Source organism: Leuciscus leuciscus (genome assembly GCF_965113295.1).
Source record: "Leuciscus leuciscus genome assembly, chromosome: 16".
Taxonomy (NCBI): Eukaryota; Metazoa; Chordata; class Actinopteri; order Cypriniformes; family Leuciscidae; genus Leuciscus; species Leuciscus leuciscus.
The window spans coordinates 35,974,874-35,998,961 of NC_138740.1; the positions used below are offsets into that span (position 1 = coordinate 35,974,874).

The 24,088-nt window shown below is 36.7% G+C and overlaps 1 protein-coding gene across 2 annotated transcripts in view; it reads right to left on the reverse strand.

Moving 5' to 3' along the window:
• Nucleotides 1–24,088, reverse strand: part of atp8b1 (ATPase phospholipid transporting 8B1) — a 39,477-nt gene that overhangs the window by 8,427 nt on the left and 6,962 nt on the right. Inside the window, exons 1-21 of one of the 2 annotated variants that reach the window (XM_082141562.1) lie at nucleotides 15,804–15,809; nucleotides 14,776–14,957; nucleotides 14,580–14,677; nucleotides 11,499–11,612; nucleotides 9,869–9,967; nucleotides 9,697–9,758; nucleotides 9,489–9,561; nucleotides 8,702–8,772; nucleotides 7,362–7,444; nucleotides 6,855–7,013; nucleotides 6,675–6,763; nucleotides 5,649–5,839; nucleotides 5,348–5,556; nucleotides 4,086–4,129; nucleotides 3,386–3,542; nucleotides 3,010–3,198; nucleotides 2,816–2,928; nucleotides 1,303–1,467; nucleotides 670–781; nucleotides 510–585; nucleotides 298–421 (exon numbers count right to left, since the gene is read on the reverse strand). In XM_082141562.1, the coding sequence (XP_081997688.1) occupies nucleotides 298–421; nucleotides 510–585; nucleotides 670–781; nucleotides 1,303–1,467; nucleotides 2,816–2,928; nucleotides 3,010–3,198; nucleotides 3,386–3,542; nucleotides 4,086–4,129; nucleotides 5,348–5,556; nucleotides 5,649–5,839; nucleotides 6,675–6,763; nucleotides 6,855–7,013; nucleotides 7,362–7,444; nucleotides 8,702–8,772; nucleotides 9,489–9,561; nucleotides 9,697–9,758; nucleotides 9,869–9,967; nucleotides 11,499–11,612; nucleotides 14,580–14,677; nucleotides 14,776–14,944 (2,397 nt within the window). In that variant the 5' untranslated portion in view covers nucleotides 14,945–14,957; nucleotides 15,804–15,809. Of the gene's footprint in view, nucleotides 1–297; nucleotides 422–509; nucleotides 586–669; nucleotides 782–1,302; nucleotides 1,468–2,815; nucleotides 2,929–3,009; nucleotides 3,199–3,385; nucleotides 3,543–4,085; nucleotides 4,130–5,347; nucleotides 5,557–5,648; nucleotides 5,840–6,674; nucleotides 6,764–6,854; nucleotides 7,014–7,361; nucleotides 7,445–8,701; nucleotides 8,773–9,488; nucleotides 9,562–9,696; nucleotides 9,759–9,868; nucleotides 9,968–11,498; nucleotides 11,613–14,579; nucleotides 14,678–14,775; nucleotides 14,958–15,803; nucleotides 15,810–24,088 lie in introns of those variants that run through there. The other variant, XM_082141561.1, reaches the window with a different exon arrangement.

Sequence of the window (24,088 nt, forward strand, 5' to 3'; positions counted from 1 at the left end):
AATGTCTTTACTGTCACTTTTGTTACATTTACTGTAATGCATCCTCGCTGAAATCTGAAAAGTCATTTCTTTCTTAATTTCTTAAGAGAAAACATACTGACTTTTGAATGATTGTGTATAAATTGATAGCATTTGTCCACCTCTGATTTGGCTTATTTGATGCATTAATTTAGACAAAAAAAAAACATAAGTACACGATCATTTCTGCACTTGCAAGAGATGAACCGTTGAGCTTTTATTTTGACGGAAATCTTAAAACATAATCTGAGAGGTAATCAGAGGATGAGGAGTGTGTACCAGCCAGCCTCCGGTGATGATGAGGGCGTTCTTGCCCGGCTCCGGGAAAAACGTCTCCTTCAGTTTCTTACTGCGTCCTTGAGGGTCGTTTCTCCTTTGGGTCTGTCTGTTCCTCAGCTGTACACTGAGAGAGAGAGAGAGAGAACGAGCATGTCTCGACTTTAGAAACCGAATCTAACCACTCACACAGTCACAGACTAGCTGAAACATACTTCACATCCTCTCCGTAGTGGATCTTCATGTCGTCTGTGAGCAGTTCGCAGGAGTAGCCGATGTTCTCAGCGGTCTCTGAGCACGTGACAAACAAAACACATTAGAAATCAAACCAATCTCCCTTAAAACATCAGAATCGTGCACTTGTTCACCGCTCACCTTTCTTGTCTCCGGTCAGAACCCAGATCTTGATGTCAGCTTTGGCCAGTTTTGCGATTGTCTCCGGAACGCCGTCCTGAAGTTTGTCCTCAATGGCTGTCGCTCCAATCAGCTGAATAAATCAGCATAAATGGCACATTTATCATTTACATATCTCTATGAATCAATAAATACATAAATGCACTCTCTATAAATATACAATAATAAATACAAAAACTCTATAAATAAAATCAATTAAATAAGTAAACAAATAAGTCTATAAATGCATAAAAATGCAAATAAATATAAATTAAATTGATAATTGTAATATGAATCAATAATAATAATAATAATAAATAAATAAATAAATAAATAAAATGCCTGTATTTTTGCACAACTTAGGAAATAAGACGTCTTAAAGTTTCTGCAATTAAATTATTTACACACTATTAACTCAAAATTCAATTTAATATTATATTATATTATTCAATTTTTTTGTCACTTTGGATAAAAATGCCTGCTAAATGAATAAATGTAAATGTCAAAGTTATCAGCCGGTGGAAATTAGCTGATGATTGTCAGATTAATGAGCCTGACCAAAATCTCGCTCTATCACTTGTCTGATTTGTAAATGTTCCACTGTTGTTTCCGTACCATGAGGTTATTCTCGATCTCCTCGTACACCTCATCCAGAGCCTCCTCGCGGTTCCCCATGGAGATGCTGGCTTGCTGGTACTTCAGGGCCCAGGCGTCGAACTCCTCCTGACTGATGTCCTTGTAGCCCAGACACAGAGTCCGCAGGGTCTCGTTCGCAAAGATCTGGAGGACAAATCAAACTGTTCAGCATAAAAAAAACTATAACTTTCTTATAGTAAAAACATTGTTTCTTTCATGCTCTGGTCAATTTGGAGAGTTTGGGTTATTTTGGCTTTTCATAACGTGTTGTTTGTGGAAACCATCTTCAACTTCAAAGTGTTTATTTACTACACTTTTTACTATCTATCTGTCCGTCCGTCCATGTCCATGTCCATGTCCATGTCCATGTCTGTCTGTCTGTCTGTCTGTCTATGTCTATCTATTTGTCATTCTATCTATCCGTCCATCCGTCCGTCTATATCTATCTATCTATCTATCTATCTATCTATCTATCTATCTATCTATCTATGTCTATCTATCTGTCGTTATATCTATCCGTCCATCCGTTCGTCCATGTCTATGTCTGTCTGTCTGTCTGTCTGTCTGTCTGTCTGTCTGTCTGTCTGTCTGTCTGTCTATCTATCTATCTATCTATCTATATCTATCTATCTATCTGTCTGCCTGCCTGTCTATCTATCTATCTGTCTGTCTGTCTATATCTATCTATCTATCTATCTATCTATCTATCTATCTATCTATCTATCTATCTATCTATCTATCTGTCTGTCTATCTATGTCTATCTATCTGTCGTTATATCTATCCGTCCATCCGTTCGTCCATGTCTATGTCTGTCTGTCTGTCTGTCTGTCTGTCTGTCTGTCTGTCTGTCTGTCTGTCTATCTATCTATCTATCTATCTATCTATCTATCTATCTATATCTATCTATCTATCTGTCTGCCTGCCTGTCTATGTCTATCTATCTGTCTGTCTATATCTATCCATCTGTCTGTCTATCTATCTGTCTGTCTATCTATCTATCTATCTATCTGTCTGTCTATATCTATCTCTGTCTGTCCGTCTATCTATCTATCTATCTATCTATCTATCTATCTATCTATCTATCTATCTATCTATCTATCTATTGATTTCATAATTTATTGATTTGTTTATTTATAGAGAGTGCATTACATACACCAAACTTTACAGTTTTATCCCTATCTATATGCTGAAGTTTTTACAGAGGGGTTTTGGTCATATAGCATTCACATTTTAATCCTAAAAACATGATGAAAACTCCTTTTGTCAACAATTTTTAGTTATCATAGGGTGTCAATGACATCAAATCTGACATGGCGCATCGTCTACTGAAGACGAGTAATATTGAGTACTTTTATGATATTTTTATGATGCTTTTTGTATGTTTTGGAGCTTGGCAGATTTAAAAATTCTCCTTTTGTGCTCTACAAAAACAAACATGGTCAACAAATACTTGCATTTGCTAATGAATTTAATAAATGTGTTGGTACTCACATCCAGAGCCTCTTGTGTCGATTCCTTATGCATGCTATTTGGATTGAGTCGCTCGTAGACCACAGTGTCTGCGCCCTTACAGTACAGACGGATACGACCATTCGGAAACTTCACTGCACACGAACACACAGAAGAGTGAGAAACAGACGCCAGTGATTGACAGACACGGACAGAAGAAGAGAAAGAGCACTCACGGATGATGGACATGCGTTTGCGGTCGCTGTTGAAGTCGAGCAGAGCGAGCATCGTGTAGGTCACCTCTTGGTCCATCTCTAAGATGGTGATGGTGTCCTGCGTTCGGGACAGGAACACAAACCCAAAGTTGCGCGCGGCCGAGACCAGAGCGCCCTCATCAGGAGATGCGGCCTGGTACACCAACTCGCCTGAAAGTGACCAAATGTGCAGGAATATCAGCTGTGATTTTGTAAACTTGTGATCTATTTGATCAGATCGTACACAAAATAGGATTAAGAATGCTAAATAATAAATAGGGTTATGCGACAACAACGTAGCAAACTAGCGTATCTGAAATGGATCATTGCGTTCGGTCAGCAGATATTGTTTCCTCACCCTCTTTCTGCTCAACCATGACGGTGTGACACAGGGACAAGAGTTTGAAGAACTCCAGTACTTGCGCGTCCTTCTTCGAACGGATGCAGGAAATGAGGGAATGGTCATCAAACTGGAAATTCTTGTCAAAGTATTTATTCCAGCTGAAATCCACAGGCTGTGGAAAGAAATCAGAGAGGAACCATGTTAAAAATGTATGAATGAATCAATAAATAACAACAAAACTATAAGTGCACTCTTTATAAATACAAAGTATTCATTAAAAAGTCTATAAATGCAATCTATAAATAAAAATAAAAAGGCAATGAATTAAATGATATAAAGGCAATTAATTAAATTATATAAATGCACTGTAAAAATAAACAAATAAATAAATAAAGCTATAAATGCCCTCTCAAGGAATAATAAATACATATATTAACAAACCTATAAATGCACTCAAATAAAAACTCTATAAATAAAACTGTAAATGCACTGTCTATAAAAAACTATAAGTGCACTCTCTCTATATATCTTTTTTTTAATCAATAAATGCACTCTATAAATGAAAATAATAAGGGGTAACACATGTAGTTGTTTAATATTACTCAGTTCTTAAATATATAATTACACTGTAATAAAGTGTAACCTATTAATGTAATAAATTAAATTATAAAAACGCACTCTTAATAAATGATATAAATGCACTTTGCATACACACCTTTCCACGCCCCAAGGCCCCACCGTCTGCACTGGTGGAATCACCTGTAGACCATCATAAAGCACATTAATATAGTTTACTGAATTATTCAAAACAATAACACAAAAAAATAGCACTTTAAATAGCGCTAGATGATAAAGCAGACGGCACAGAACGAACTCGACATGCTGCCTTAAATACGAGGCACTCATTTAACACTTATTGTTATGGATTTATAAGTATGAAGCAATAGTAATTGCCTTAACAATAAAGCTCTAATAATGTGATTATGGAAAGGGAGTGCTATTAAACTATTTAATGGCAAGGTCGAAGGTGCCAGCGTGTTTTAAACTCTTCCGCTGTATCCAACCACAGAAACCTGACACACACCGTATCACCTCACACACACACACACACACACACGCGGGACAATAGCACAACAAGAGACACGCACATTTACACACGTCTCTGGAATCACAGGAGGACAGAGATCAGGGCTGTATCAAGCATGAAGGATTATATGTGATCGGGCACGACTACAGCCTTTCACACTCGGCTCATTACATTTTTAACACTTAAACGTGTATCAGCTCTTTACACACATCTAATGGTTTGACCAATAAAACTTCATGCCAATTTTTATATGGTCAAAAAGTTTAGCTTGTATTGTAAATTAATGAGATCTTTATAACAGTATAACAGACTACTTACATAAATATTATGCATATAAATATCAGTCGGTATTGTATATCTGCTAAAAATACATCTAAGCAAGATGATTTCTAAATGCTTAGTTTTATGATATGTGTTACGAACACATAATGCAATGCAATACAATGATGAACCTTCCTCAAAAGCCTGATGATCATATTTGAGACTTAAATTTGAACATGATTTTTAATTAAAAAAATTATGTATGGATACTCAAGTAAACCTAAGTTGCTTCAGTCTAGTAAGTGTTCGTGTCTTGAAATATTACTAACAACGTCAAAGTTATTCATAAGTTTACTTTATATAAATCAGTAAAGATTTGACAGCAAAAAGACACATGAACCAACTATACAATTATTATAAAATGACTTGCTAAAAAAGTCAGAGGACAGAAGGCATGTTTTCAGCAAAGTTTGATCACTTAGAAGCTTTGGATATTTGCGCATCACACATGATACAGTAAGTTTGATCCGTTTAACTTCCCCAGGAAGCATTTCAGGACTTATGTTGTTCCTGTCTGCTCTCTAAAAGCTCCAACGGTCTCTTTTCACAAGGTTAGCAGTTTTACTCACCGTAAGTGCGTCCTGAAACGGTGCACTTCTTGAAGGCCATGATATTCTGAGTGAGCGTGCCGGTTTTATCGGAGAAGATGTACTCGATCTGACCCAGCTGCTCGTTCAGGGTGGTGGTTCTGGCTTTGGCTGGCGTGTCCTTCTCAGCGTAATACATCTGCAGATCCCAGTTAATGAACTTGCTCTGACCCAGTCGGATCACCTCCACGCTGAAGGACAAGGAGGGAACAGAAGCGAATGAGTTATCTGATGAATAGCAGTCTGTGTGCTCAGAGACTGGTGTTGTGCGCTGATATCGTACCTCACGTAAAGAGAGATGGGCACCATGGTGTTGAGGATGATGATGTAGCCCCAGAAACTGAGGAACCCTCGGTAAGATGAAGAATGGCCCAGGCCGTCGTTAAGATACCAGGCCTTAGAGCCGATGCTCTCGTACCAGTACGTGTGTCCGATGGCCAGACCAGCACACAGCAAAACCAGCAACCCAAAGATCTACCAGTGAGAAAGAGAGAGCGATGGAAATATTAATGATAACGGATTTATTGCAAATGCTTCTCTATAAATGTGCTCTCTATAAATAAAAACAAATTAACAACACTTTATAAATGTAGTCTCTCTATTTAAGATTAATTAATAAATAAAAACTCTGGAAATGCAGTCTATAAATAAAAGTAAAACATATAAACAAATAAATTACCTCAATAAAAATATAATAGATCAAAATAAATAAATAATACTAAGAATGCACTCTTTATGAATAAAATAACAAATGAAATAAATAAAACTTCATGAATGTATTAACTATAAATAAAAATATATAAAATCTAGAAATGCAGTCTATAAATAAAGGGGAAAAAAACAGAAATAAAAAAAACTCAATTAAAAATGAATAGATATAATAAATAAAACTGAATACACTCCATAAATAAAAAGAATGACTAAAATAAAATGTGCTCTAAAAATAAAAGTAAAAAATTCTTTATATAAATAAAGCATTAATATAAAATGTATAAATAAAATTATGAATGCACTCTCTATGAATAAACCATTATAAATGCACTCTTAATAAATATAAATAATGAATAAATAAATATTACAAATGCACTCCCAATAAATAAATAAATAAATAAACCTCTAAAAATACACTTTCTAAAAAAATATATTAAAAAAGTCTATAAATATAAGCAGAACTACGAAAAACACTCTCTTTGAATAAATAAAATTCATAAGGAAAATGTTTTAAGGTGAGTAAAAAACAAAGAAAATGTAAATGTGACTGAACTGAAGAAGTGAAATGGTAAAGTTGAGATGAATATTAAAGACTCACCGTGTAGACCATGTAGTTCATGAGTTTGTCTATTGTGGTGCGTTTGAACCTGGTCTTCCCGCCGTTCCTCATGATTTTAGTGTCATTACCTGAAGAAAGAAACGAAGCTTTTATAAAAACAGCAACACACCACTGAACCGCGAGCGTGAGTGTGTGTTGATCAGCGTGTTGACCTCTGACCTGCGAATATGACCATCCCGTGGGTCATTTCTGTGTTGCGGATCTTGCATCCTCTGAGCAACATGTTGTCGAGGTCGAGCGAGTAACTCTCATCGTTCCAGATCATCGTTCCCAAAAACTTATCCAGACGGTTGTTGGGCTCCTCGCACTTAATCAACGCTGAGAGAGACGCAAAACAAGAAATTATTCTTTCATATCTGCTGTCCATTCTCAGGATAGTTATACGTAAACAATAACATTGTCAGTTGCTTGGTTGCTAAATCTGGTTGGTTAAAAATTCCACTCATTCTGTTGCTTTAGTGCATTTTGTTTTCAGCCAGGAGAGAAAAATGCTGGAAATGTGCGTGCCGCACCAGTTTAGGACAGGGTTTAAGACCAACACGTGTGAACATGTGAACGCATGAGCGCACAATCACATCATGCAACTACTTCTACACAAATCATCTGTTCTTCAGTCTCTGAACCTCATATTATTAGTGCAAACAGTCATTCTCATGCAGTACGTACCATTAAACTGAGCCATCTGATCCTCCTTCTGAAGTTGTTCATCTGTGACCTTGAGACCCATCTTAAACTTCAGATTCGTCTCTCTGGACAAACAAGACCAAGACCAAACAACGGTTAATTAACTACACTAATATGAGCCATCTGACAACATCCCGTCCTCCTTTATGAAACAATGAAAAAGTACACAGGCAGACAAACCCAGGATCTCAATCATGATTCTGTGGATGTGAAAGACCAAATGGAAATGGAAAATGGAGGAAAAGCAAGCATACATGCATGCAGATATGCTTAATTTAATAATAATCAATCAAGGAAATGCCCCCTTATAAATAAAAAAACATTATTCTATGTTTTCACTCTCAACAAATAAGATTAATAAATAAATAAATACACTTTAAATGCACTCTATAAATATAAGTTAAAAAGCCTCTCTATATAAATATAATATAAATATAAAAATTTATAAATAAAACTATGAAATAAATCTCTATAAATAAAAATAATTAATAAATAAACTACAAATGCCCTCTCTGTAAATAAAAAATAATACATTAATACACTTCTATAAATAAAATAAATAATTATTATAAATAAAGCTATGAATACACTCGATAAATAAATAAACAAAAATGCAAATAGAAATAAAAATAAAATAGTCTTAAGGAATATTTTAAAATGTTTTTTTGTTTTTTTTACGCTGCCTAAAAGTGTGTGAAAAAATTACAAATGTATGTGTAATGACAATCAATAAATGTTTAATAATTAAATCCATAAAAACAGTAAAAAGCCAAGGAACATAAATATTTCTAGCAGGCGCTTCTTAAAATACAGACTAATGTGATATATTTCAAGTTTCTTGCAGTGCATATTTCACTAATATTATAATACTCATAGAATTAAACGATTTAAAAAATATATATATATATATATCAATTAAGTATTTAATAAAAAGTACACAGAACCCCGGACAAACCCAGGAACTGAATAATGAGTCTTTTGAATGTGAAGGACAAAATGAAGTGTATTAGGACTGAATTAGATGGATTGATCAGTACCATATCCATTACACAATTTACTTTATGACTCAATGTCCAAACACATAAATAACTGTTCAAACATTCATTGGACTGATGTAATGAAACAAAACTAAAGTCATAGAAATGTATGCATGTATGGTTATGGCCAGAACAACTCAATTATGACTATCATGTGAACGAACATTGTATCTTCAGAAATTATTCCATTAGTGTGGATGTTTGCAGTAGCGTGATTTATAGATCCAATAAACTGATCTAACAATCCCTGTATGGTTGTGTTGGGTGTTTGATGTGGTCTCTTACCCGTCAAGCTCCGCCGTCTCTACGTAACACAGACTGTTGGGGTTTGAACTGGACAACAACAGAATATCAGCCTATATGAGGTCGAAACAAAAGTGAAAATGAGAAATGTACATAAAAATGACCACAGATGAATAAATGAAGAGACTGGAGGAATAAAGAAACTGAAAAAAAGTGTAAAATGGAGGAAATGCAAGCATTAATATGACATGAAAGCAAATGAATACTCAAGGTATGTGTAATGACAATAAATAATTAATAATTAAATCCATAAAAACAGGAAAAGCCCTGGAACAAACATAACTCAAGCAGGGCCTTATTAAAATATAGACTAATATGGGGTTTCTTTCAGTGGATATTTCAGTAATATTATAATACTTTCAGCATTAAAAGATCTGAATTAAGATTAAAAAGTTTTTATAAATATTGTAAAAATTATACTATTAATTATATCAATTAAATATTTTAATTTATATAGTTTTATTTTATTTATAAGTACATCATTTCTATATAATATGGCATGCACCAAACCTACATGTGTCTTTGATAAAAAATTAAAAAAAGGTTTATTGAACTTATTTAAAATTTATGTAAAAAAAAAAATTCTCAATGGATAATTTTATTTTTTATTTTTATGAGCTGCAACAGATGAGAATATCTAAGATTGTGGGGAAAAAAACAATAGAAAATAATAGAATAAAAAATTAAATAAATCAAATCAAATCAAATCAAAAACAAAAACAGGGGGATCTTTCAACGGGAAGGCAAAAAGATTTAAAAAATAACTTACCGGGATAAAATCGTTTTTCTTTAGTCTGACTATGTCACCAACTTGTAGATGCATCCATCTGGTCTCTTCAAATCTGACAAATCAGAATTGAGATTTTTTGAATCTGAGCATTAATGCCAATATGTTGTTTATTTAAACTATTCACTGACAAACATCAACACTAATGTCATGTACTTCAGTATTAAAGCAGATTAAAGTTTTGTGTTACCTGCCATTGAGCAGCACGTCACACCTTCTATTGTTGATTTCTTTGTCCATCCTGTGTCGCGCCTTTCAACCAGAGAAACATATCAAATGACAGAAACCATTACCACGACCCGTCAATAAACGGCTACCTTTCACCCAAAGCGTTCCATCAGTAAACATGTGCAGGGACTCACCAGGTCGTCCACCAGGTCTTTAATGGCGGTGATGCCCAACACCAGCACTAACGGGACCAGGGTGGTGTACCACGGCAGCGTGGAGATTTGAGGAATGATCTGACACATTAAAACACACCAGTTGAAGTTCATATCCTAGTTCATATATATGTTCACGTATATGTGTGTGTTTGAGATGATATATATGTCATGTACATGTGTGTGTCTGAGTGTCTAACACAGTTCCATGGCTATTCCATGGCTCTCTGAAATGATTGATTCCGATTGGCCGCAGTCGCAACATTCCGAGATCAGTTATTTGTCGCCATTATTCATGTGGTGGAAAGCTGTGCAATAAGTTAAACGAAAAACGTATGTCCCGCAAATTAATTTGTATGTTCGTTTAGGCTCAAAGCTTCTTGCTAGAAACTGTTTTTCTTTGTGGGATGCTTTGCGTTTAATGAGCAAATAAAATATTTCAGCTCAAATACATTTTTCATGTTTAATTATTTACTTAAAGGGATGATTCGGAGTAAAATCAACCTAGCGTCCTTTGCACCATGAACTCGAGCCAAACACCCCCCAGAAGCCTTTTTTCCTTTAGTCGAACATTATTAAAGTTAGAGCTTATTTAGAGATATCAGCCGGATGGTTTAGTGCAGGCGCTAATGGATCCAAGGTTGTATCTCGTAAATTACTCCACTAATAATGCCCAGAATGGCACCAAACTTCTACAGTCGTACAAATAGGTTCTGTACTCATAAAACGAGGCATCGGAAAGTTTGTAAGTACATTAGGAGTTTATTTAAATAACACTTGCCTGATGGCTTATGCTACCGCTAACCCGGACATCGACGTCACTTCCGTGATTTGGGAAAAGCACGTAAAAGTCATCCAACAGTATATCCAACAGTATATATTTTTTTTTTCGAAGTGTTGACAACTTAGTGTTAACTAATAATTGTTAGAAACTGGTACAACCAACAAAATATTAGTGCATTCCTGGAACTGGGCGTCGTTACACCACATCCTTATGCATCGCTTTCTGCCAGGACTTTTACGTGCTTTTCTCAACTCAGTGAAGCGACATCGACGTCCGGGTTAGCGGTAGCATTAGCCATCAGGCAAGTGTTTACTCCGAACCATCCCTTTAAGTGGCAACTATCATGGCAATAAGGCCCATTTACGGCAAGAGCGATAGCTATAAAGATAACTATATTAGCGTCCACACCAGCAAGCAATATCTTTCTGATTATTCTATGTGCAAGCTGGAGATTTGTCGTATGTCGCTTTATATGCTCAAGCTCTAAAGCAGGATGGATTCTGATTGGCTGACAACTGGTTTTAATTGTTCATCAGCCAGATTACACAATGATATCATTGTGTTGTGGACTCTGCTGTTCTTTCACATTTAGAATGGTTTTCAGAACTGTGTCTTTATTGTTATAGTTATCGTCCTTGGTGTGAACGGGCCTATAAGTGGGATAGTGCACATCCAGTTGGTCCTCCTGATGATCACCCTGTCAGGGTTTATTCTGCCATAACAACCGGCTGCACGTACATTATATCCCTTACATAAAGGATGATTCAAGGCCTGATCACCCTGTCGGAGATTGTTTCGTGATAAATGTGAGGTTTTGTCGGTCCATACCTGCAGGATCAGCAGACACAAGAAGTAGAGGTTGGCCGCCCTCTTAAACTGCTCGTACAGGTTCAGTGGCAGGAAGGTTAAGAAGTTGTATTTGTAGGTCTTGATTGCATTGTCCTTGAAAAGAAAAGAATGAAAAGAAATTCAAGAAACTGGTATAAAAATGTATGCCTTAAAATTTGCAGGTTCTCACCCCACAAGGATTGATTGGTGAACTATCACCATTGAGACACTTAAATCACTTTATAAAAAACATTACCTACAGAATGTGGAATAAAATATCAGAATTTCCGAGAAAACATTAAATTCACCATGAAATCCAAACAGAGGAATATTGCAGTATTTATTATAAACAATTTATCTGCGCACATCATGTGTCTCGTAATATTGAATCAAAATATCTTCCTCTGAGGACGTTTACAGGCGCGAGGGGGGGGGGGGGGCAACCTGTCAATCACATGAGAAAAAAACCAATAGCAATCCACAACCATCCAATCAACTCCCTATAGACAAAATCAAGCCCCGCCCACATTTGATCCTGTTTGAGAAGCTGTTTCACTCAGATATACGTTACAATAGGGAAGAAAAGATGATTGCAACTTCCCTTTCACAACGCCGACTTCATAAAGGAAAATGCCCTCTAATTTAACCCAAGGCTCTTTAATAAGTTTGAAGTTTGTCAGTTGTGAAATAATGTGCACTTTCATGAGATTTCTGAAATATGAAGCTGGAATAGTAAAAAAAAAAAACACATTTAACCCACCCCCCCCCCCCCCCCACCCCCAAAAAAAAGGTAAGGTTTAATAGACCTGTTACAGATTAAAGTCTGAGTCAAAGTGTCTCTGCACCTCAGTTTAATTTTTCTGTCACAATTCTTCACTCTTTCTCTACTTTAGTTCCTGTCACTCAATATTCAAGCGTTGACCGAACCCAACCGTTTTCCATACATGTAAATCAAAACACATCAATATCTGACTGTGGATGCTCTCGCAGGGTAACATTTCAACCTCAAGACAAAGCCCGTCACTGGTGCATATCTCTCACGACACACACAGCAAATCTCTGGACATTCGACACCAAAAGGACTCGTTTTTCCAGTCTAAGATCATCGTCATACCACAGAACCTAAACAAGCTACAACTTACAACGAGTTTAACAAGTAAATTCTGTAAGAAAATTAGCATAAAATCTCTCAGTTTAGACCAGGCCAAGCCCCATCCGGAAGGGTTTTAGGGTTGTTTAACACACCATAACAGATAACAACATGATGACGAGTTACGACCTAAATACATGACGTGTCACTTTTATTTTTCTGGATGTTTCCTGGAGGCGTTTGATGAACCGAAAATGCAACAGAAGAAAAAAGGTCTCAGAGTATTGTGTAATACTGAGACTAACTTAAAAGACCATTTTTTTATTTATTTTTACCATTTTGCAATGTCACTATGAGTACAACTATGAGCTATGAGTATAATCAATAAGAAGAAATATAACCTTTGAAGCTAAACTATGTGATGATGTCACTGTTGTTTTTCAGATCAGTTCACAAGTGATTCATGATTTATCCGTTAAACAAATTAAACATTTGACAAAAGAAAAACAGACACTTCCTTCCCAGAAATCTAAACATTAATCTTCTTTTGAAATTCAACAGGCTGGTTTGACAACGTCATACAAAGTCTGTACAGTTTGTATTAGAGGAAACAAATATCAAAATAATGTTCATGGTAAAAGTATGGATTGACTTTAAAGGTTCTGCAGTTTAAGACGAAAACATCTACACTGACACAGTTTGTGGTCTAAACGGTTAAGTGTTAGTAAGCTGTGGGAAATCATTATCAGATGCTTTAACCTGAAGACACTTACAGTATTTATTTACAGGACAATCTCTAGAGTTTAGTGTCTTTCAAAGGCTCTTAGGGGCCGACGGCTACTTTATTAATCAAAACTACAGCAAATCTGTAAAATAGCTGTTTTCTATTTTAATATATCTTAAAATATATCTTTATTCCTGTCATGCAAAGCTGAATTTTCAGCATCATTAACGGTACAAAACGGTTTCCACAAAATTTAAGCATAATAATATAAAATGTTTATTTAGCAGCAAAATCATCATATTAGAATGATTTCTGAAGGATCATATGACACTGAAGACTGGAGTAATGATGCTGAAAATTCAGCTTTGATCACAGGAATAAATTACAGTTTAATATATATATTCACATAGAAAACAGCTAATTTAAATTGTAATAATATTTCACAATTTTACTCTTTTTACTGTATTTTAGATTAAACAAATGCAGCCTTGGTGAGCAGAAGAAACTTCTTAAAGGAGTGGTTGATTATGATTTGACTTTTCTAACTTTAGTTAGTGTGTAATGTTGCTGTTTGCGCATAAACAACACCTGCAAAGTTATAACGCTCAAAGTTTAAATCAAAGGGAGATATTTGCTTTTACAGAAATCACTTTTTAAGGACTACAACAAACGGCTGGTAGAGACTACACGACATTCCTCCCGGGTTAGTGACATCACCAACCCTAGAACTTGCATAAACCCCGCCCCCTGAACACGATTTATAGATTATCAAGACAGAATATGCTAATCAATGACTAGAAGATAACTACACATAAGCTACATAAATTCATCAACTAAATATTCAGAAATGTCCTGTTGCTTCTACATGTTGTCACTTCTTCTTGAGTCTCTCCATCATTGTCTGACTCCGGTTTGAACATAAAAGGCTAAACGTTTTTGAAATTTTCAGTGCATGTCTGTGTGAGTGCAAGCTGTTGTAGCTCCGCCCCCTGTGCCGGGAGCAGCAGCTCATTTGCATTTAAAGGGACAGAAACAAAAACAGTGCGTTTTTGCTCACCCTCAAAAATTGACAATTTTAACATGCTATATAAAAATATCTGTGGGGTATTTTGAGCTAAAACTTCACATACACACTCTGGGGACATCAGAGACTTATTTTACATCTTGTGAAAAGGGCATTATACCACCCCTTTAAAAAACATCTTAATTATTCCAATCTTTTGAACACTAGTGTACGTACGGGCGATCCACTAAAGGTTTCACTTACCGAGTATCTGCTTTTCTTGATGCACAGAAAGACCTTCTTCTGAAACTCGGGTCTCTTGCAGTATTCCCTGTCATTCGCTCGGATGGTCCAACCGGCCTCTGAGAGGAAAAAGAGAACAACGAAACTAAATCAGAACACAAAACAAGCTCAGACAGGAGAGTTTTCCCAGCATGCAGCAGATCAGTCTTCATCTCACCGGGAACAGGAGCGGGTCTGGGTTCTGGTTCTGGTAGCTGGTCTTCAGCCCGATCCAGGTCATCTTCTGACTGCAACTCTTCGTCCGTCTCGTCGTCACTGTAGGGCATCACCTCATCATCCGGCTCCTCCAGGGAACCCTGGGAACCTGCCCGCGGTCGAGCACTCATCTTGAGAGTCACACTGCACACACACAAATATCACATTATAATAATACATTAATAATCCACAGATCTGCGTGTCGTGCTGCAACGTGTTAAAATAATGATTTGGCTTGCAGAAAAACATACAGATTTTTCACTACACACAGTAGTAACACTAAATCTACAACAGTGTGAATTTATTCTTGCATAATACATAAATGCATTTATGGTCACTATTCAGTACTGTCTTTAGTTCTGAATCATCATATTCATAAACAAGGTTATTTAAAAAAAAAAAAATTAAAGTACTAAAAGAATTAAAAAAAATTAAGACTAAAGTTGGTTGTTCATTACAAACGTGATGTCCATGTGAATAAAAATGGATAAAATTAAACCACTGAAGATTTTTTTTTAATGCAATTTAGTAGTTGCAGTTAAAATGGATTTATTAATCTTTATTAATTAAACTATTTTAATTGACTGCAGGGGCATTTCGAAGACTTGGCAGGGCAATGATTGGTAAGACTTCAATGCGTTTCAAGCATTAAAGCAAGAAAAATAAATTAAATTACGGCACCAAAAGTAATTCAAAAAGTCAGCATTAAATTTACATGCTGTTGAGGTCATACGTTTACCTTTGCAGAATCTGCAAAATATTCTTCTTTTTTTTTTAAGTGCATTTAGCTTTTTGTTTATTACTGCTATTTTAAAATAAGCTATTCTGAATAACAGAGATTTACATATAGACCACAAGACAAAATAATAACTGACTTTACACAAAAGACCCAGTTCAGAAGTTTACATATGATTGATCCTTAATATTGTGCGTCATCTTCTTGAGCATCAACAAATGTTTGCACATTTTGTAATAGTCGTGTATGAATACCTTGGATCTCAATATGATGGAAAGAGTTAGTGATGGATTTCTCTGAAGATCAGAAGACAATTTAAGTGCTCAGGTGAACAACTTATGAAATTAAGTACACATAAAATGAGTACAAATAAAATGAGTACAAAACAGAGTTGACCTTTGACACAGCGACGCTTTACAGGACATGGTGTGCTACTGTAGAAAAAATATCCTGATGATATCAGTACGTTTCATCTACAATATAAAAACCTTCCAGTCAAATATACGAACACAGATGATGTTACACACGACTCCACCCTCCCTCCACACCACACACATACACACACACACACACACACACACACACACACACACCACACACACGCTCTGTCCATCATTCTACACCAGCAGTCACAAAACACCGGAAACCACATCCATACAGACTCTCTCCATGGACAGTAAATCTCACAGTGTTTGTTTAGTTTCGGGTCAGATGATGTCACTCATTTTCATATGGAAAAATGTAATATACACAGCTCCTAAGCAAATATGTTTTAAAAAAGCTTTTTAAAACTGTAGATTTGAATAATATAATAGCATTTTAAACATTTTCAGAAAATATGTCATGACTCTATAATGTGGTTCAGACATTTTTCCAGTAAAATTTTTTAAAATAAATAAGTAAAAAGGTAGATAAAATATGTTTATATAAAAGTTAAATTACTATAATTATTTTATAATTTACATAAAAAAATAAATGTCACTAATTTTGACTTGTGTAACTATGCCACGTTTACATTTTTACATATTTTCAAGACATATTTTATTAGTATTTTATCATGTATTCTCTGGGAATCAATCAGTGACGTTTGTGTTGCCAGTTTCGTGCTCTACTGTTTGCGCTCCAGGAATGCCTATAAATATGCAATATAAAAAACACAGAACGACTTTTATGGAACGAATGCCGGGTCAACAACGTTCACAACTCATTTTACATTCATAATGTGATGCATCTGAGAGTGAAACAGCTTTCTAGAAAAAGAACAAAATATATTGTTGGGCAAAAGGGAATTAATTGGGTGGTTTCTCAAAAGCCCTATTCGGACGGGACTAGTTTTCATGGAGGTAGTGAAAACTAGTTTTCATGGAGGTAGTTTTCATCAAAGTAGTATTTCCTACTTTGTGATTTCAATCCTGTCTGAATCTGCCTTGTCTGTGTTTTTTTACCTCAGCAAACTATTTCAGGGCAAATCGCCTACACTGTTTTTCGGCAAACTCAACTCTGAGAAATCTAATCCTGTCCGAATGCGCATGTCTGTGATTGATGATACTGTATTAGACTAATGCTTCTCCTCGTGTGTTTTATGACCCACCCTAACTATCGTTTGTGCACCAATCTTCCGCATGCTTTCATTTCAATATAGACCGTGTCCGGCGAAAAACAATAAATTGTAAAATTGATAAATAGAGCCAAATTTTAATATCAATCTTTAGAGCCATTTTAATATCAGATACTTGTCCAGGCGTCTCTGCTCACTTATGTTGGTTTATTATAAACAGCTACTCATGTGAAGTCTATTTAAATATGGTTTTAATAATGACTTACAGCTATATCAATCAGAAATTAATTAAAAAACATATACGTCACATGTGATGACGTGATGTGATGAAGCACAACAGACGCCTATCTAGAAAATACACACTCCCACCTCTTTAATCAACACAGATATGTTCGTCAGATATGTACATGAAATCACAGATGTCGATTGATAAGAATTGAAACTCAAACATTGTTTAGTCCCGTCCGAATATGGCTTTACTGAGGCTGCATAAATATAAATATTGGTTATGTCAGATAAAAAGGAAAGTTGCTGCATTTTGATAAAAGTTTTTGTAATATAATACATTGATGAATAATTCACATTAACACCAGGAACATGGTTTAAGAAAGTAAAGAGTTGACAGTAAATAGTCAGAGGGTCAATTCTGATTTCATGTTGACTTTAATGGATGATGATGAGTTTCATTTCTCAGATGCAAATGTCGCCACAATCACAGGATGATCCTCTGGTCTTATGAAAAACTGAGGTGTTCTCCATCCAGCTGAGCGCTCAAGCATCTCTAAAGTATCTTCAACGATGCCAGGCATCTAAGGTCAATGTTTGACAAAATTCAACATCAGAGAAGAATCCCTCTTTAAATATTGATTAACTGTCCATCACATGAATGAGTGATGACTGAAGATGACTTAACACATTTACCAACAACAAAGACCAATGCCTTTCTTGGTTTAGCATCATATGAAGTGCCAAAGAAACTGTGTCCTTAAGGATGTTTGTTGAATGTAACCCTAGATAAATAATCTTAAAGTCTGAGATAAAGTCACAGTGCTGAAACGATCAAGCACTGCCATGATTACCAATGCTGAAATAAACACACAATCCACCAGGATGCTCCCGCAAACTTGTGTAAAGAGCGTAACAGAGCACACACCCGGAAAGAGAAAGAAACACATCATGCAAAACACACACCCATGTTTATCCACGACTTTGCGTATGTGACGCAACGTGACATTTTTAGCTATGAAAAGCTGAGGTCTGAGAGAAACAAACCTTCCGAGGTTCAAGTGGACCAATCAGAGAATTTCATTAAGGTTTTCTTTAACAGACCAAATAATTACATTGGCTTCCACATGTTGAGCTCTGAAGGCTTTATTCCTCTAAATGGTTCATTCCTCAAAATAAAGGTTGTCAGATTCAACAAAACACTCTTCAGTAACTATATTTGTGGAGATGCTATATGGATATTAAAATGATCCTGATGTTACATTAAATACACGTTCATGACGTATTGAGATTATCTGACGGATGGATGGGCGCCATTGGGCGGACAGATATGAATGGATGGATGGACGGATGGACGGATGGGCGGACAGATTTGGATGGATGGATGGATGGATGGATGGATGGACGGACGGACGGACGGACGGACGGACGGACGGACGGACAGATATGGATGGATGGATGGATGGATGGATGGATGGATGGATGGATGGACGGATGGATGGACGGATGGATGGACGGACAGATATGGATGGGCGGACAGATATGGATGGATGGATGGATGGATGGATGGATGGATGGATGGATGGATGGATGGACGGATGGGCGGGTGGACAGATATGGATGGGCGGACAGATTTGGATGGATGGATGGATGGATGGATGGATGGATGGACGGATGGGCGGGTGGACAGATATGGATGGGCGGACAGATTTGGATGGATGGATGGATGGATGGATGGATGGATGGATGGATGGACAGATATGGATGGGCGGACAGATATGGATGGATGGATGGATGGATGGACGGATGGGCGGGTGGACAGATATGGATGGGCGGACAGATTTGGATGGATGGATGGATGGATGGATGGATGGATGGATGGATGGATGGATGGATGGACGGATGGACGGATGGGCGGGTGGACAGATATGGATGGGCGGACAGATATGGATGGATGGATGGACGGGCGGACAGATATGGATGGATGGATGGATGGATGGATGGACGGACGGATGGATGGACAGATATGGATGGATGGATGGATGGATGGGCGGACAGATATGGATGGATGGATGGATGGATGGATGGATGGACGGATGGGCGGGTGGACAGATATGGATGGGCGGACAGATATGGATGGATGGATGGATGGACGGATGGGCGGGTGGACAGATATGGATGGGCGGACAGATATGGATGGATGGATGGACGGGCGGACAGATATGGGTGGGTGGATGGACGGATGGGTGGGTGGACAGATATGGATGGATGGATGAACGGATCTAATCTAATTCATGTAGGTGATCTAATTCACCTATATGTATGTAGGTGATCACTTTTTACTCAAACTGTTTTGCTGAAAACATCATTTGTAATGAAAAATTTCCGGCAATCCATGTCCCAGAGCTGGAATGACGGCTACATTCATAAGTGTTTGCACGTGTCACTCTTGACAGCTACAGATAAAGCGAACATAAGTTTGTGGAGCGAACTTGTCAATCCATCTTGATGGATTTCCCAGAGGAAACTCTGACCAATAAGAAGACAGATTTACTCACATGTGACCTGCATAAACACATTTTGGTTACGCTATGAAATGTTCCCTTGTGAAAGCAAACAGAAACAAGAAGAAAATGCAACATTGAAACAAATTAAGTCCGTTTCAGGAACAAAGCAAACGATCCACAGGTCTGAAAACACTAGATATGGACGAATCGTTGTTTTTTAGGAATAAGATCACGTGTGTCTTTGAATCCATATTGCAATTTTTCAATGATTAATAATGTATCAGATATTCATACAAACAAAATATTCTGGGGGACATTAAAGTTTTGTGAAAATTATAAAGAATTCTGGTGCTAGCTGGAAACACTGGCAGGGAAAGAGTTAAACTAAAACTTGGGCTCAGACTTTTGTTCATATTTGTGACCCTGGACCACAAAACCAGTCACATGGGGCAATTTTTTGAGATTTGAGATTTATACATCATCTGAAAACTGAATAAATAAGCTTTCCATTGATGTATGGTTTATAATATGACAATATTTGGCCGAGATACAACTATTAGAAAACCTGGAATCTGAGGGTGCCCAAAAAAATCGAAACATTGAGAAAATCTCCTTTAAAGTTCTACATTTATTTTCACGATTCGCTGCATTCACTCACAAAAATAAATGTTTGGAAATTTACAAAATATCTTCATGGAACATGATCTTTACTTAATATCCTAATGATTTTTGGCATAAAAGAAAAATTTAGCATTTTGACCCATATAATGTATTGTTGGCTATTGCCACAAATATACCCGTGTGACTTATGACTGGTTTTGTGATCCAGGGTCACATTTAAAGTTGACGTGTATAACCTTTAAAACTATTGACGAACAATAACTAAAAAAGCTGCAGTATACAAACAACATACCTTCAGTGTGATATTACCTGAACAACATGTTAGGCGAGTGAGATGTCATCCACTTACACACACTCAAGCCCTTCGGCCGTCTGTCTGGCTGGCTATTTATATCATCACACTTCAGAAGTGTGTTTTTCTGCCATTCAAATAAGCAATTTTGCATAATTTATTTTCCAAAATGTCATTTTTTTGCGCTTAACAACAGCTGATGTTAAAGAATTAAGTGTCGTTAAATTAAATGTTCAGTTTATATAACAAGTCAGTTCTCAATGCATGTCGACATTTCAAGAAGCTCTGGAATGTTTTAATTAGAGACCTTTGGCTTTTAACATATGTTTTTCGAATGGAAACCATCCATCAGTTACATCTATGAGTTTGTTTGTTTATCGGGGGGTTTTGCATGTTTAAAAAAAAACTAAAAAAACAAAAAAAGTCCCCGAAGCCTTATTTCCATCGAGAACTCTTCCCTGTTCTGTGAATGACACTGAACGACTATCCTGATCTCCGACACGACTGACGCCATGTCATCACATACTCCCAATACCATGATGATGAGAACAAACATTCCCATTGAAGAGGCAAAACCACAATCCACGCCCACAAAGACCTTCTGTAGGTGTGCAGGTGCTTCTGGTCTCTGAAAAACGGTTTGGAAAGTCTCGCCCGGGGCCGTGCTATGGTAACCCTTTCACACGGGGGGGGATGGGCTCGGGAAATAAGGGGAAGGACAACACAAAGGGATCCCTTTGAGATCACGCTCACCTGCTGTTGTGCAACCTGAGAGGAGAGAAGAACTCGCTTCTGCCAACATCTCACTGCCGTCAGGACCGACGGGAAAAACATTATGCCTAAATTCAAGATTTATCCATTTTAATTCCAAATAAAATTTCCATATCTTATCAAACATTGACCTGAGACGCCTGGCATTATTGAAGTAATTTTAACATACTTGTACTAATAATCTTAAAGAGACAGTTCAACCAAAAATGAAAATAATCCCATAATGTACTCGCCCTCAAGCCATCCTAAAGGTGTGTATGACTTTCTTCTTTCAGCCGAACACAATCAGAGTTATATTAAAACATTTCCAGGCTCTTCCAAGCTTTATAATGGGAGTAAATAGTAACTGAGATTTTGAAGCCCAAAAAAGCGCATCCATCCATCATAAAAGTAATCCATATGTTAATAAAGGCCTTATGAAGCGAAGCCATGCATTGTGTAAGAAAAACATCCATAACTTTATAAACTATAATCACTGGCTTCCAGTAACGGTCGCACACGAGTCTAGTTCCGGCAGAAGAGTGACCTCTGACCCGACGCATGACGTAAGAGTAGCATAAGCTCAGGTGAGAGGAGACGTCTCTCGCGGTTCAAACAAATAGAACAAACTCAAGCTCCTCTTTTTCTCAAGACATTTCTCTTTAAAAATTCTCATTTTAGACTTCTAATTCGTGACCGGTGTTTTGTTTTGCTCTTTCCTCTGCGCTTCCGAGTTCGTCAATACGTCATGCGTCGGGTCAGAGGTCACTCTTCTGTCGGAACTAGACTCGTCTAAGGTTGTCCCCGAAAGCCAGACAATATATCACTATATAAATCAAGACCTGTCAATCTGAGCGATCAAACCAGTCCAAGCGTGTTCCAGCTGTAAAACAGTGTCCGACTGGTCTCAACCAACACACCACACCCGAAACCCAGTTTCCATTGGTTGAACTTTCAAATGACATTGAAAAACACTGCGTCATGATCACATGTCAATGTCACTCGGTGATCTATACGTATTGTCTTATTTTGTGTTTAGGACTCATTGGAGACCAGCTGCTCTGAAATAAAGATGTGATCTCTACTATGGTTTACTAATGTTTCACGAAGCGCCCCAGCTTCGGATTTAAGAGGTTATGGTTAACGATTAATCGATCTTCAATTTAAACAACGTTCGATTATGGTAATATGTAAATTGACATGCAAAGTTTCCATCAAGTTTCAAATAAAAATATGTGGATGGAAACATAAGATTAGCAGATTTTACTGGGGATTTTAAAATATGTTTTTTTAAATGTAATATTGATAAACGTTTTGGAGATTCTGTTCTGTATTCAAGTAGATAATAGAAAATAGCTTCGCTAAGGTGGCCACCGAAACCACTTGCCTGAAAGGGAATTTGATAAAACCTATTCTAACATAAATATAGGCACACTGAATAGTCCAGTTGGGTAGTGCACATATTAAATAATCCCATTACTGAGGTGATAAAAGCACCACATTTTACATGAAGCTTCTCTAGGACCTCCTGAATGATTTCAGCTGAAATATAGACATTTAGTGACAAATCACTTAAAAAAACAATATTCATGAAAAACATTATTTTTTTTATTTTTTTCAAGTAAGACTTTCAGGGTAATGGCCTTTTAAGACCCCTGAATAAGCTTCCTTTTGTTAATTTGTGCTCAGGCCAGTAGATCTTCCAAATGATAAGTGTAAAATAGAGTGCCAAGACACCTTATACCTCAAAAAAACCTCAAAAAGCCCTGTATAATATAGGTGGAGCAAATGCTTAAATGTTAAGAGATCTTGGTTTTCTCTTTTATTTTTCAATTCAACTAGGTCATTCATATAGCTATCTACTGAGTTCATAGTTCATAGTTTGTAATTTAATGTGACCAACAATGATTTTACAAACTTTTGTCAAAAGTTAGGTTTAATGACTGTAAGCTTCCAAGCATCACAACAGTTTCTTTGCCAACCTTCTAGTAGGTGTAAGAACATATTTCTTGCATCAAACCACTTTAAAGGCAGAAGCTACAATAGAAAACACACAGAAACTTGATTAAAAGACAAAAAACATGCAGATAAACGCAATAATATTCACAATAGCACAATATTCGCCAAGCAAAGATCTTAGTTTTATAGATTGTATGTTATAAAATAGATTTAAGTGATAATTAACGTGTAAATAACTATTTTTTACGCTTTCGAAAGAGCATTTAACACACTACATGGTTCTGAGAAGAGTGACTCAGGGAAACTTTCCCGAGATGCCTTGTGCAAATCAGTTTTGCAATTCACTGGATTCAAATTCTCACCCATTTGCTTTACAAGTCAGGAAATTCAAATCCTTCCACTTCTGGCGAGCGATTTGCTTGTGTTGTGTTGGAGGGAGAGAAGATTTTACTAGCACAACCTGAACAGCAACAAGAGTAAGACTCTCAAAACCCATCGAAAACCTGAATGCGCCGTGAAGTGCATTACAACACAAATATTTGGCAAATGTGAGCACATTAGACTTCATTTAATCTGGAGGAAGTAATGGAACAATTAATGAGATCTGATTAGTAAGATTTCTTTCCT